This window comes from Podarcis vaucheri, assembly GCF_965113315.1.
Source record: "Podarcis vaucheri genome assembly, chromosome: 14".
Classification (NCBI taxonomy): Eukaryota; Metazoa; Chordata; class Lepidosauria; order Squamata; family Lacertidae; genus Podarcis; species Podarcis vaucheri.
This window is the reverse complement of record NC_138752.1, coordinates 41,127,512-41,143,529: the sequence shown is the minus strand read 5'-3', so window position 1 is coordinate 41,143,529 and position 16,018 is coordinate 41,127,512. Positions and strand designations below refer to the sequence as shown.

At 43.8% G+C, this 16,018-nt stretch overlaps 1 protein-coding gene across 1 annotated transcript in view; it reads left to right on the top strand.

Annotated features, from left to right (window-relative positions):
• Positions 1 to 7,653: 7,653 nt before the first annotated feature.
• The window catches only part of SMG1 (SMG1 nonsense mediated mRNA decay associated PI3K related kinase), a 72,088-nt gene continuing 63,723 nt past the window's right edge, over positions 7,654 to 16,018 (top strand). The window contains exon 1 of the mRNA XM_082200006.1: positions 7,654 to 8,001. Within this exon, the coding sequence (XP_082056132.1) occupies positions 7,904 to 8,001 (98 nt within the window). The 5' untranslated portion in view covers positions 7,654 to 7,903. The remainder of the gene's footprint in view (positions 8,002 to 16,018) is intronic.

The window sequence follows — 16,018 nt, the reverse complement described above, 5'->3', positions numbered from 1 at the left end:
TCCATGGAGGCGCAGGTTGCAGCCACAGCAAAGGTAGCATTTTTCCATCTCCGCCATATTAAGCAGTTGGTCCCTTACCTTTCTCACCCTGATCTGGCCACAGTGATCCATGTGACGGTCACCTCTAGGCTTGATTATTGTAACTCACTCTACGCAGGGTTGCCCTTGAAGCTGACCCAGAAACTCCAGCAGGTGCAGAATGCCGCAGCGAGGCTCCTTATGGGGTCCTTGCCATGATATCACATTAATCCAGTGCTTTACCAGCTGTGCTGGCTCCCGGTGGAGTACATGGTCAGGTTTAAAGTGCTGGTTTTGACCTTTAAAGCCCTATGTGGCCTAGGACCCTCATACCTGCAGGACCGCCTCTCTTCGTATGCCCTGCGGAGGACCTTAAGGTCCACAAATAATAACACTTTGGAGGTCCCAAGCCGCAAGGTGGTTAGATGGGTCTCAACTAGGGCCAGGGCCTTTTCAGTACTAGCCCCGACTTGGTGGAACGCTCTGTCACAAGAGACTAGGGCCCTGCGGGACTTGATATCTTTCCGCAGGGCCTGCAAGACAGAGCTGTTCCGCCTGGCCTTTGGTTTGGACTCAGTCTGACCCTTATGTTTCCCTCCTCTTATGGTTTTGATTTATGGGCTACTTTTAAAATGAAGCTGCATTTTAAATTGTATTTTAACCTGTATTTTAATAAACTGGTTTTGTTTGTTTGTTTGTCCCCCCCCCATTATGTTTTATTTTAATTTTATTGGTGTTAGCTGCCCTGAGCCCAGCTCTGGCCGGGGAGGGCGGGGTATACATAAATTTCTTCTTCTTCTTCTTCTTCTTCTTCTTCTTCTTCTTCTTCTTCTTCTTCTTCCTATATTTCCATGCTTTTCTTTGCTGCATGTTTTGCCACGTTAAATCCCAGCTGGTGTGCTCTCATCAGAGTACTTGCCCCAAGCTCGGGTCTTGGCTTCCAGGATTTCCAATCTCTATCTAGTCATCAGAATTCTCCTCAGGCTATACATTGACTCCTCCTTGGCCCTGTTATGTACCAGAAATGTTTTTTTCTGGAGAGGAATGTGTTCTTGAACTCTGATAAGGTCTCTTGCTTGTCTCGTGGGTGGATAGAGAGGGGTGTGTGAGTGTGTGTGGAAACTAGCCTGTTGCACAAAGGTAATATCTACACTTGCTCCTTGCCCCACCCACCACTGGCATGTGGTCCCAGGAAGGTTGTCCAGAACGGAGTGTGACTCCACACTCCAGAAAAAGGTTCCCCACCCCTGTTGTGGGTGATAGATAAGATGAACATTCACCAGGGCTTAGAAACAAATTAGGAACCAATGAAAATGAAGCAATACAGTGGTGCCCCGCAAGACGAATGCCTCGCAAGACGAAAAACTCGCTAGACGAAAGGGTTTTTCAGTTTTGCGTTGCTTCGCTAGACGAATTTCCCTATGGGCTTGCTTCGCAAGATGAAAATGTCTTGCACTTTTTTTAAAAAGCCGCTTGAAGAGGCGCAGTTGTGACGGACCATGCTTTGCAAGACGAAAAACATTGCAAGGCAAAAAGACTCGCGGAACGAATTCTTTTCGTCTTGCAAGGCACCACTGTATTGGAATCACATGCTCCAAAGAAATAATAATAATAATATCATTATTTATACTCCGCCCATATGGTTGGGTTTTCCCAGCCACTCTGGGCGGCCTACAACATATATAAAAATATAGCAAAACATCAAGTATTAAAAACTTCCCAATACAGGGCTGTCTTCAGATGTCTTCTAAAAGCTGTGTAGTTCTTTATCTCCTTGACATTTGAAGGGAGGGTATTCCACAGGGAGGGCACCACTACCAAGAAGGCTCTCTGCCTGGTTCCCTGTAACTTAGCTTCTTGCAGTGAGGGAACCACCAGGAGGCCCTCAGAGGAGGATCTTAGTGTCTGGACTGAACGATGGGGGTGGAGACACTCCTTCAGGTATACAGTGGTACCTCGGGTTAAGAACTTAATTTGTTCTGGAGGTCCGTTCTTAACCTGAAACTGTTCTTAACCTGAGGTACCACTATAGCTAATGGGGCCTCCCACTGCATGATTTCTGTTCTCATCCTGAAGCAAAGTTCTTAACCCGACGTACTATTTCTGGGTTAGCGGAGGCTGTAACCTGAAGCATCTGTAACCTGAAGCATCTGTAACCCGAGGTACCACTGTACTGGGCTGAAGCCATTTAGGGCTTTAAAGGTCAGAAAGAAAGAAAGAAAGAAAGAAAGAAAGAAAGAAAGAAAGAAAGAAAGAAAGAAAGAAAGATCCTTTGTGATTATCAAAGTGGCTACACCCATACAATACATTTAAAGCACTATGATACCATTTTAAACCTTCATTGCTTCCCCCAAAGAATTCTGGGAGCTTTAGGTTGTTACGGGTGCTGTGAGTTGTTAGGAGATTCCTTGTCCCCTCATAAATACAGTGCTCAGAATGGTTTAACAATCAACTCCTCCCTACAGGGAACTCTAGAAATTGCAGCTCTTTGAGGGGAGTAGGGGTATCCTGACAACTCTCAGCACCCAAAACAAACTACAACTCCCAGGATTCTTTGGGGGAAGCTATGACTGTGCTAATGTATGGTGTGAATGTGGCCAATGTTTGAAAATCAGTGACAGCCCACTCCTGAGGCAAGGTGAGGCAACCACCTCAGATGGCAGGATCCACTGGGGCAGCAGATTCCAATGTTGATCTTTCCCCCTGCTTGTTCCTGATGTAGATATTCCCTCTTTCCTTGTTCCCTGGCAGGGAGGGAAGCACCATTCTGCGGTCTGCCTCAGGTGCCAAAATGTCTTGGGCCAGGCTCTGTTGAAAATGCACATGCAGTTTCAGCCTTGCTCTGACTCTGCTTGCACAGCACTGGCTGCTACTCTGTTGCTCCATTGAATTGGGACCCGTTTTGTGCAGAATCAGGAATATACCCTGCCTATGCTTCTTCATTGGCTTGCAAGTATAGAAGGTCCCAGGTTCAGTTCATGGCATCTCAAGGTAGGAATGAAATCCTGGAGAGCTGCTGCCAGCCAGTGTAGACAATACACTGGCCCAATGTTCCAGTTTCCTATGCTACTTTTAAGGTAAGCAGCCTTGCCAAGGCTATTGTCCTGAAAGGTGGCTTAGAAATATTTGAAATAATAAACATAATAAAGTTTGACCTTAACAAGATTTCTCATGAAATAAAGAGAGGTAAGCCCATGGTTGTGACCTTTTCTACATGTCTCCAAAAATAGAGCAACGGCAAATGTATTAATATAGACCTGTGTTATCATAGTTTAGTTTATAGACCTTTTCCTTGTAAAGGAAGTGTTATTGTTTTCATTACTATACTCAAACGACTCTCTTGCTTTCTCTCTCGGGAAGTGGTCAAGGATATTGTTTCATATTTTCAGTGCAGACATCTTGGTTCCAAATTATGAACACGGTTGTCAAGGAGACATATCACCACCAGAATGCATATTTTCTTATATTTAGCATTTACTGTGCAATGCAAACCCTGGACTCTCTCCAGGTCAGAGAGAGTTTCACTATGGTGGAATTCCCACCCCAGTAATAGAGAGAGTCCATGTGGGTGGAAATTCCCTGCTGCTCTTGGAACCCCCTCGTCTCCCCATGGACAGCCCAACTGATGGGAGATTATGTCCACTGTCAATCTGCTGGGAAGGTCACCCCCAAAATGAGGTTTGATGGAGGCAGAGAAGGGGCATGTCAATGGGGTGTGTGTGCCTGCCAGCACATCCAACCCCCTGCAGATGACAGCCATACCCTTACAACCAATTGGATCCTATACCAATGAAAGGGTTGGTGGAAGGAGGGCTTTCTCAATAGGAAACAACAGGTGGGCCTGATTCAAGAATTATGGGCTGCCCCCTTTCCTGGCTATGCCCATTCCTATGCTGACACAGGAGCATTCTGGAATATGGCAGAGGCTAGTTGCCACATGACCATGGCAGGATATACTGTAAACCCTACATGCACCAGATGCAGCTCATATGACACCTCATCTGGTGCAGGATTATGCCTTGCACACTCCTGGTGCAGGGACTTTTTTATAGTAATTTTTATTGATTTTCCATACATATAATAAAACAAACAATAAGACAAAACTATACCAAACATACAAACAAATAAACATGTATAATTTCTTAAACCTATTTTCATACACCTTATTTCCCGGACTTCCCCATACCTCCCTCTTTCTGCATCCTTATGTTATCCCTTTTTCAGCAGCCCTTCGTTCAATTAATTCGCTCATTTTCATTTTCCATTCTTTAAGGTTATGATTTACAGCTGCAATTCTCTATTTCTTATGACCATAACATCTCATCCATCATTAATCTTACAACAGTCTTTAAGATATTTTTTAAATTTCTTCCAATCTTCTTCCACCGTCTCACTCCCCTGGTCACGGATTCTGCCGGTCATCTCTGCCATTCCCATGTACTCGATCACCTTCGCTTGCCATTCTTCCAGAGTGGGTAGCTGCTGCATCTTCCAATACTTTGCCAGAAAAATTCTTGCCGCTGTAGTAGCATACATAAAAAATGTTTTGTCCCTCCAGGGACTTTTGATTGCAAGAAGGGGAGCTCTGGGGAAGAGGCACCGCTCTCAGGAGCACTGAGTGCAAAGCTAGCAAGTTTGTCACCCAGTTAAATAAATCCTAGTTCATGTGTCTAACTGACAGATTCAAGCTGCATAATTTTGCAAATGGGAAAGCACCCAAAAATTCTAAAGAAAAAGCCTGCTTCCTTTGTTTGCTTGGTTTTTTTTTAGATTTTGTGTGTTGCAGCAGGCATCATTTTAGAAGATTCTCACACAGGAAGAACTGTCTCTTGTAAGGTGGGGCTTACTATCTGCAGGTTGTAGGTGTGTTTTAAATAAGAACTATTATTTAAATTTTTAGTTATAAAAATGTGATGACTATTCATTAATTGAGTAATCTAAGAGGTTTTAACTTCACCAGGCCCTGATAGCTATCTCATTCAAAAGCACAGAAAGATACCATGCTATCTGGCAACCATATCTGAGCTCCCATTGACAAAATAGACCATCCTGACTTATTAACCAAAAATTTGCCTAGCAAAGGAATGGTCAACAAGGAGCCATAACAATGTACGACTTAGAATCCCAATGCTTTATAGTCATTTGGAGAGTTCTCAGTTCAGATCTCACCTTAGGCATAAACCCAAATGTCGATCAATCTTATATACGTCTAAAATGTAAGACCCACTGAATTCAATAGGACTTACAGGTGAGAAAAGGAGCTGTCTTATCCATGATTTTATGAAAAACGCTGTTCTCTTAGCCTAACATCATAGAAAATAAGACTGGCTGACCTCTGGGAAGCTACCGAGATTATTGAGATGTCAGTGTGATATTTACAATGCAGTCCAAGGGCAAGAGGTGTGTCTAGATGCTGGGTTTGGGGAAATCTCATGTAAGAATCCTGAAGATTCATTAGGAGCTACATTCATGTATCTAGTTTTTACTTCCCTCCCACTCCAAGTTGATAGTTCTAGTCATATGAAGTCAACAATGGTTCAGAAAGTGGGAACCAAAATGATCAAGGGGTTGGAGCAACTTCCATATGAAGAAAGGTTGCAGCAATTTGGCCTTTTTTAGTTTAAAGGAGAGTAGCAGGTCACATTGTAGAAATGTATGAAATTATGCACGGTACAGAGAAAGTGGAATGAGAAGTCGTCCCCCCCCCATCTGATAACACTAGAACCCATGGATATGTAACGAAGCTGAATATTAGAGCAGTGGTCTTCAACTGTTCCACCTCTGACTCCTATCCTGCAACACAGAACCCACTTTCACATATTCACTTTTCTATTTATACTTAACAGTGCTAATAAGGCAAGACGCGGCCAGTTTACACCCCCCTTTACCTTATTGTTGTTTATTAGATTCATAAGCTGCCTTTCCGCCCAAAGGAGCCCAGAGCAGCAAGCGTTACCATGGAATTGCCCAATGGGCGGAGGACCTCACAGCCCTGCCTTGTGCTGAATTTGAACGTATTTCATACGGCCGTGGGCCTGACCCAGGACCCTTTTCTTCTTCTTCTTCTTCTTCTTCTTCTTCTTCTTCTTCTTCAATTTATTGAATTTATACACCGCCCTATACCTGTAGATCAGTGGTTCATAGAACGAAATCAAAATAGAAAACCACAAAATATATAATCAAAATTAAAACCACCACCCAATAAATCCCCAACCACATTTTAAAAGAGGATATCCCTGATGATGCCAGTTCTGCTTGCAGATGCCCATATGGACATTTTGGAGGGGTTGCAGCACTAACACACGTTTAAGATGTTTGCACTGACGGTGACTGTATCCTAATTATTTTTTGTTCCTGGCATTGCTTAAATACTATTTTTCTTTTTATTGTCTGTATATTCCTCTCTGTCATTTGTTAAATATGTCCATTATTATTATTATTATTATGAATCTGACAGCTAGAGAGAGCTGTGGCTGCCATAAAAGAAGAGTGACTAGTGGGGTGCCACAGGGTTCTGTCTTGGGCCCGGTCTTATTCAACATCTTTATCAACGACTTGGATGATGGACTCAAGGGCATCCTGATCAAATTTGCAGATGACACCAAACTGGGAGGGGTGGCTAACAGCCCAGAGGACAGGATCACACTTCAAAATGACCTTGACAGATTAGAGAACTGGGCCAAAACAAACAAGATGAACTTTAACAGGGAAAAATGTAAAGTATTGCACTTGGGCAAAGAAAAATGAGAGGCACAAATACAAGATGGGGGACACCTGGCTTGAGAGCAGTACATGTGAAAAGGATCTAGGAGTCTTGGTTGACCACAAACTTGACATGAGCCAACAGTGTGACGCGGCAGCTAAAAAAGCCAATGCAATTCTGGGCCTCATCAATAGGAGTATAGCATCTAGATCAAGGGAAGTAATAGTGCCACTGTATTCTGCTCTGGTCAGACCTCACCTGGAGTACTGTGTCCAGTTCTGGGCACCACAATTCAAGAAGGACACTGACAAACTGGAATGTGTCCAGAGGAGGGCAACCAAAATGGTCAAAGGCCTGGAAACGATGCCTTATGAGAAACGGCTAAGGGAGCTGGGCATGTTTAGCCTGGAGAAGAGGAGGTTAAGGGGTGATATGATAGCCATGTTCAAATATATAAAAGGATGTCACATAGAGGAGGGAGAAAGGTTGTTTTCTGCTGCTCCAGAGAAGCGGACACGGAGCAATGGATCCAAACTACAAGAAAGAAGATTCCACCTAAACATTAGGAAGAACTTCCTGACAGTAAGAGCTGTTCGACAGTGGAATTTGCTGCCAAGTAGTGTGGTGGAGTCCCCTACTTTGGAGGTCTTTAAGCAGAGGCTTGACAACCATATGTCAGGAGTGCTCTGATGGTGTTTCCTGCTTGGCTTGATGGCCCTTGTGGTCTCTTCCAACTCTATCATTCTATGCCCTGACCAGAGAGGTAGGAACGGGAAGAACCCATCCCGCCCCTTCTCCTCTCACGACTCGGCCAGAGCAGCGGCCGTCCCATGATGCTCCGCGGCAGGCGGTCACCTCGGCTCTTCTCGGCCTGCGTTCCCGGCATGCCGCGCGCGGGCCCTCGCCTCAGCCTGCTGGAATCAGTAGCACTACTAGCAGGCGGGGCCGCCGTCGCTGTCGTCGCCTCCTCCTCCTCCGCCTCCCCGCCTCCCGTGTGAGACAGGAGGAGCGCCCGCCGCCTCAGGAGGAGAAGCCACCCCGCCGAGCCGCAGTAGCCGCTCGCCTCCATTACCGCCGCTCTTCTTGCTGCTGCTACTATTATTGTTGTTATTGCCTCCTCCTCCTCCTCCTTCCCCTGCCGCCGCCGCTTCCCCGGCCGGCCATGCCGTCTCGGGCAAGGTAATGAGCCGCAGAGCCCCGGGGTCTCGGCTGAGCGGCGCTTCTTCCTCCGGCACCAGGCAGCACTATCACCCGCGGAGCTGGAATGACTGGCAACCCAGGTGGGCGAGCGGGCAGGCGGGTGTCTTCTTTGGCGGAGGCGGCGCGGCCTAGGGTCTGAGGGCAGCGTGCGGGTGCCTCCCTCGCTCCCCTCAGCCTTGGCAGGGGTCGGGCCAGGGAGGAGGCCCTGAGGCAGGAAGGGAGCCGGCCGCCCTGGGTGGGGTGGGGGTTGAAGGAAAGTTGCCCTCTCATGCGCCCACCCGCCGCCACGGCAGGGCTCGCCTGGCGCGGCCTAGCGCGGAGAGGGAGAGGCTGGCCGCTTCGGCCCGTGTTGGGGATCGTCGGAGCGGGAAGGAGGAGGTGGCAGGAGACGGGGGAAGCCCTTGCAATTTCTCTCCCTCGCGGCCTACGAGGGAGGGAGGGAGGTCGCGGGGCTTCTCCTCCCGCCGCTTCTTCGGGTTGGTTTTGAGGCCTAGGGAGGTTTAAAGCGGGTGGGCAAATGTGTGTGTGGAATCCCACCCCGTTTCTTCCTCTGTTCCTTTCTTATGTCTGTGTCTCTCCACCTCCACCCTTGTTGGCAGGGCCTCCGTGGAGATACTGGTTCCGGGTACGTGTGTGTGCGGGGAAGTTTGCTTTCACTCTCTCTCTCTCTGCATGTGTGTGACAAACCCCGTGGGCTGTTTGGAGGTGATAGGCCCCTTGCGTGGTGGGGTTTTTCCTAATTCATAGATCTTTTATTTCTGGGGTGGGAAAGAGGATTTGGCATGGGGTGGGTGGGAAACATGTATATTGGGGGGAGTTTTTGTACGAAGAGGTCTTGCCTAGGAGGTTGAACTCGATGGCTTTTATGTAACTTCCCATCCAGATGTGATTCTACGAGTGGGTGGGATAATTTATAGAGAGGCACACCCCCCCCTCCTTGCCAGTTGAGGAATAATAAATATTAATGGGCTGTGCAAAAGCTGATGCCATAACAAATGCTGCAATAGAGCAAAAGCACGAAATACAGCATCTATACCCACAGTAGAGGACTTTGGGTTGGGATAGGTAACCTATGGCCTTCCAGATGTTGCTAGACTCTCAACTAAAATCACCTCTGGCCATTGGCCATGCTGGCTGGAGCTGATGGGAGTTAGGATCCAGCAACATCTGGAGGGCCACAGCTTTCCCAGCCCTTGCGCCAGGTACCGTTTCCATGCACGTTCCCATGCTCTGCTTCTGCAGTTCTCCTTCCTATGATTGTTCATTGGATGCCTTCATCCACTGGGTTAATTTCACAGGACTTTGGAGTTGCAACTTTGTTGTCTAGATGGTAACTTGTTGATACTGTCTAGACATAAGGAAAGCCTGGTGACTTGTGTCAAGGATTTAGTGTCTAGTTCAAAATGCATTTACAGTACTTGAAAGGGTTTGAAACCATTAACTCTTAAATTTGGGTTTTTTAGATTGCTTATGATGCTGTTAGATTTTACATTGAATCTAGTATTTTAAATGGGTGATAAAATTAAATCCTTAATGGTTCGGATTTTCTATTTTTGATTTTAAAATTTGTCATAATTTGGTCTAATATGTTCACTATACTTAGGTACTCAGGACGTATCTTTTCACTTGCAGCATATTGGTGACATCAAAGTGCATGTAGGCTGTAGTGCTATACACAGTTATTTGAGTTCTATTAAACTCTTGGACTTTAGAATAGATGTTTATAGGGTTGTGCTATTTGTATCAATGTTAAAGAAATGGATGTGAGGTGATAATGTCATGTACCTAAAGGATGATAAGATTTATTTATTTTATTTATTCCACAACATTTATATGCTGCTTGATTGTTTTAAGACCTCTAAGCAGTTGACAAAAAATAAATATTGGTTCTGTTCCACATTTTCAGGTGTGTAAAAATAATAGTTCAGTTTTGCTTGTCAATAATATTGAGATAAATAATTTGACATCTCCATAAAGGGCAAATGAGTTTTGTACTGCAAATTGGTATCCAAGGAACTACTTGGGCATGGCCAGTGTGGTTTTTTGACCACTAAGAAGAGCAGGCCCCATGTCATACCACAGTCTGCTCATGAAAGTCCCCTCAGTTTCAAAAATGATTTGCTATGTGACATGTGGGGTTACTGTTAAAAAGAAACATGTAAGTAGTTTTTTTCAAAAAACTGGATACTTATCTCTTGATCTCCAGTTTTCCCAGTAGCATTTATTTAGTGGTGTAGTGGTTAGAGTGTTGGACTAGGACCAGAGAGTCAACAATAGAGAGTGCAGGACATGAGATTGCTCCTAAAGCCAACACTGCTAAACCGCAACATAGAGGGGTTTGTTTGTAAGGCAACAACAGTGTTAAACAGAATGTTGCTGATTTTTTTGAATAATGGAAAGAGAGAAGTTATAAATTAATGATGAGAGGCTAAACTGAAGGCACTGTATAAATAAAATTGCATCAATGTCATAATCGCATTTGAGAGAAATCACTTAAAATGCATGTTGGCAACAAGCTTGATGTAATCGGTCCGAGAACCAACTTCATCCTTTCAGATACATAAATGATACTGCTAAGATACACAGCACTCCAGTTTGAATGTATTGTAAATGAAGGACTTAAGGTGAATTGTCATAGCTTTTTTTGTGGAGGCTTATTCTTTGGATGTAGATTCAATTCCAGACATCCCTAGATAGGGCTCCAGGAGTTGCTGCTGTCTGAAACAATGGCAAGGTGTTTGATAATAGATGTTGGTGACTACTAGGGCTGGGTGATATATCAGTAAATCATCCAAAACTGGTTTGAAGTCCATATCATGATATTGGTCTCATAATTTTTGACCTGGCAATATACATGTGTATGTGCTATGCAAAAATCACAATGTGGGGAAAACCGTGGAGCCAGCCAATGCAGCCCTTGTTAATTCTGTTGGCTCAGCTCTCTCCAACCTCCTGCAGGGGGCAGCAAATCACAGGAGCAAGCTCCGGCAAAAATCACAATGCGGGAAAAACCAGGAAGCCAGCCAATACCTCTACATAGCTCCATCCTTATTTCAGGCATCATGATATATTGGTATATCGCTATGTTTAGCTGATGATATATTACAGTGTTGAAAACCAGTGACTACATGAAATAAAAATTTATAAATTTTGAGGCTGTGGGGAGGAAACTTTCCCCAGGAAAAAAATGGAAATTTTGGGAAAGATTGAAAATATGTGCTGTACTTTCTTATCAGACTTAAAGGTAGTTTCCTGTTTTAACAAAACAGAAGGTATCATTTATTATATAAGATTATTGTAATATTAATTTATTGTATTTTAAATTATGTTTTATTACATGTGAACAACCTGTCTATCTATATATGACCCACTCTTCTTACTGGAGCATATGCCTAGTAAGCAAACATAGGATTGAATCCTAAAAGGATAAATACCTTAGTTTTGCAGCAGGGTGTCTTCCCAAGAATCCTTTGATGGTAGAGGTGAAAAGTTGACCACAAGGGAGGGACCAAGTCAGAAGGACAGCTTCCTAATATCTCCAAATTAGGTCACCAGAGAAGGCAAGCAGCAATTCATGTACCATGTAGGCCCTTTATGTTCCTTCCTTGAAAAGGACAGCACCTTTTAGGTGCAGAAATACGTATTGGATTTCACTCGACTTGTTGTAGACATCTACAATCTTCAAATAAATTATCAGTCTCTAATCTCTTCATACCATACACTTTGAGTGGGTAAAACATTGTCTTAGGCAGCCTCCTAAGTTCTGCTCAAGCGAGAAATACTAGAGAATGCTTCACTTGATATGGTTAATCTCTATGTTACTACATTGATAGAAGGGACTTTGGGTAGTGTTGTGAAGAGGGCCATTTGTGTGGTGAATTTTTCAATAAACTATTGATAATTCACCATGACCATTAACCATTGAAATTGCATTCCCACTAAAGGCTCTAGTTTAAACTCTAGGCATTTCCAGGCACATTTAAGTTTGCTACCTTTTTCCTGGCCCTGTTTCTTTAATTGCAGCCTGGCACAGGTTATACAGGTGAAGTTTTTCTTAGAGTGGAGAAAAGCAATGGGAAAAGCTTCTTCTGCTAGTTTCCTAATTGTCAAGCTGCTGTCAAAGGCACAGGAGCAGTACCAGTTAAAAAAGAAAGAAAGTGGTAATCCTAATAATTGATCCTCATACATAACTCACTACTACTTCTTCACTCTGTTGCGCCTTATTACATATCTTTTGATGTCCTCTGTTCCTGCCTTCCTCTTTTTAGCAGCTTCAGGAAAGCCTTTTCCATCTAGAAAATTCAGCTGCATGCCTCTTGGCTCTGCATATGGTTTCCCTCTTCTTTTGCAGTCATGGTTGTCAGTACAATATTTGCTATGGGAGCACTTATCCTTCTTCCATAGATAATTCCGGTCCATATAGTAGTTGTGCTGGATAAATATTTTTATAGTTTTATTTTTCTGTGTGTGTACTGTATTTTTGTAGAATAGTAAAATTAAGTTTCTACTTTAAAAATCCTATTTCCTTGGATATGTTTATAGTAAACTGAGAGACAAAGCCAACCTCCACTCAAGCTGTGACTTTCCCTTTTAGTATCTTTGTGGGTCATATGATGGTGTGAGGAGTAGCAGGGGTTAGGGTAAACATATACTTCATTTAGGAACTGTCACAACTTGCTCTGCAGCATAGCAGCACTTAGAATGGAGTTTTATCAATTTTGAAGGCAAAAAGTCATGTGTTAAACCTGCCATTTTTTAACAAACACACCATTTAAAGCACAATGGTTGCATGTTCTTCAGAAGATGCAGTCTCAAAGCTTCTCTTTTCAGGAAAAATAATCACTCTTCTAGTAATGTTGAGGTTGTGTCAAATATTACTTTCAATTCTCCACAAAACTGCTGTTAAAGTGGGTAGTATTGGCTTCTTGTTCTTACTATGTTTGCAGAGCCAAAGATGCAGTATGGTTATGATGTTGTAGCTGATGTGGTGAGCTCTAGGTGTTGTGGACTGCAACTTCCATCAGTCCCAACATGGCTAGTGAGCATGGATGATGGGAATTGCACTTCACAACACGTGAAGGGAAGTAGGATATCCCTGGTCTATAATAGCTCAATATCATATGTAAAATGAAGAAAGAATGGAAGTATCAGTTCTTAGTGTGCTATAAAGGTAAAGGTAACCCTGCCCGAACGGGCCAGTCTTGACAGACTCTGGGGTTTGTGCGCCCATCTCACTCAAGAGACCGGGGGCCAGCGCTGTCCAGAGACACTTCCGGGTCACGTGGCCAGCGTGACAAAGCTGCATCTGGCGAGCCAGCGCAGCACACGGAACGCCGTTTACCTTCCCGCTGGTAAGCGGTACCTATTTATCTACTTGCACCCGGGGGTGCTTTCGAACTGCTAGGTTGGCAGGCGCTGGGACCGAGCAGCGGGAGCGCACCCCGCCGCGGGGATTCGAACCGCCGACCTTTTGATCGGCAAGCCCTAGGCGCTGAGGCTTTTACCCACAGCACCACCCGCGCCTATACTAACAGTTTAATGAGAGAAATAATAATAATTTTATTATTTATACCCCTCCAATCTGACTGGGTTTCCCCAGCCATTCTGGTCGGCTTACAGCATATATAAAACATAGTAAAATATCAAACATTAAAAGCTTCCCAATACAGAACTGTGTCCAGGTGTCTTCTAAAAGTTATGTAGTTCTTTATCTCCTTGACAGCAAGTCTTACATGTAGCTAGAGGGGGAAATTGCATTATAGTGGTTCAGTTCATTAGATAGCAAAGTGCGAATTATTAACTACAGTTAGAAATAAGACATTACTGAAAATGCATGGCAGTTATTGAAAATACATTGTCAGCTGCTCTTTTCAACTCGCTTTGTGGGGGGGGGGAGAATGGATGATATCAGATGTTATGCAAGAGGAAGAAATGGGAGTTCTTTCCCCTGCAGCCCCTCCAAATCTGCTCTGGAGGGTCCTCTAGCACTCTAGAGCAGATTTGGAGGGATGGGGTGTATGGAGAGGAAGGGGAAGTTCCATTTCTCTAGAGGAAGTCACTTCCGTTCATGAATGGGCAGAATTGAACGTCCTTCAATGTGTGCCTTGATGCCTTCACTTTTCCATTCTCCTGTACATGGCAGCCAATGAGGTTGGTCAGGGAGAATTTGAATAAGATGACTTGTATCATTTGTTCATTTTGCTGCATGTTGTAAGAAACAAATCCAGGGAATTGAGCGCTATCACACCATCCATGGCTGTCATTTTTGTTGTCTCTTGGAGATTGAATGTGTTGGGTATTAAGATGCACAAGCGAAAGTCTTACTCACATGCGTTGGGTTGTAGCTAAAGTGCCTTGTGTGAGCAGATAGGACTTCACCTTGTACAAGGCAATCCTCCCTGCACTCCTGTTTTGGCAATTCTTCACTCCTACTGGAAGCCCTATTCTGCGACTTTTCAGAGTGTCTGGTTGGTTGAATATTTATATATGGTAGATGTGTGTTTTGTCTACCTCTAACTAAGGGCACTGTGGGACATTACTAATGTGAAATTGACTTGGTTTGTTTTGTATCCTATTATGTGTTGCTTTATATATTACAAGAGATCAAATGAGTTAAGGTGAGCAGTTTTATTACAAACAAGGAAGAGTATTGTGGCATTTAAAGACTAACAAATTTATCATGGCATGAGTTCTTTATTATTGTGAAATGCATTCGTGAGGAGAGGTGAACTGTGCTGCTTTGGGATTTTTCCTCCAACAAAAGAATGCTAACAGATACTTGTAAAATTCAGAAGCTTCAGTTCTAGTGGTCTCTAGCAACCACAGAATTTGGTTTGGATCCTCATTTGGCATTTGGGAAACAGCCTGATTTTGTTTGAAGCAGTTTGGAGACTATCCAATTTGGCTTGCAGTCTGAAGTTGAATCAGAGTTGGATGAAATTTGCAGGCGTTGTAGCCCCTTCTGAGAGGACGAATCCTGTCAAATTTCAAGGGCAACCTTGCAATTTTAGGATGATTAAAAAGGGATTCACCTAATTTCCCCTATTATAGGGCAGTTTCTATGGAAATAACATACATCAAATAGGTTCTTCCTAGATAAGAAACCTGCCAAATTGCAGACAAAGAGGTCTAGTGGTTTTAATGTTGCTTTTTTGGGGGGGAGGGGTAAAATATCCTCCTCCCTCCCTGTGGTTTATGAGCAACAGTTTTACTCTGAATATGGCACATAGATCTTAGAGGTGTCACTATGAAGGCAAACTGCCAAATTTCAGGAGGATGGTTGCATGGGGTAGGGATTAAGAACTAGAAAAACAGCTTCAGGCATGTGTTCTGCTCAGTTGGTACCAAAAGACGCAGAAACCAAGTGCAAACAGATTAGATAGAAGTGGATATGTGAGCATGTAACAGACATAGAATGACTTGAATGCCCAGCATTTTCCAAGCAAACGCCATGAGCAGAACTAACAGAGCACAGAACAATAAAGAAGATACCTTTGCCAAAGCGAAGAGTCCTGGTAAAACCATTATCTCAGAGTAGAAGCTAGACATATCAGTCTTATAAGAGACCTCTCTTCACTTTCTCCTCACTTTCTGTTTTCTTGGCAAGCAGGCTGTGGGGAAAATGTTTCTGTTTCTTCAGATATGCTGCCTGCAACTTTTTTTTTTAAGCACCTCTGAATCTCTGAAGTACTCAGAATCAATTTGGTGGTCCTCAGTTCAGGGTACTTTGAAAGATCCAGTTTTGGGCTCAGATAAACCGTGAATCTGTCTGAAGTGGCCCGCTTTGGTCTTGTAATTCATCTGAATCTGATGCATAACCCAGTGTTGGGTATTGAACACTTTAACAGGTGAAGGTTTACTAAAGTGTCAGATTTGATCATCATTTGTATATATTTTGTTTTTAAGGTTGATAATGGATATAGGATTCTGAGAGAGCTGCTCTACTAGATGAGAGCTTACGACTACTAAATCATGGTGGCACTTAATCAAAATACTTTTTGTTAGTGGGCAGAGGGGGGTATGGGGAGCTGAGGAACCTGTGATGTCAAACACTGACACTGGGGAGCTTTTTATATTAGCCACGTCTGATGTTGAAAG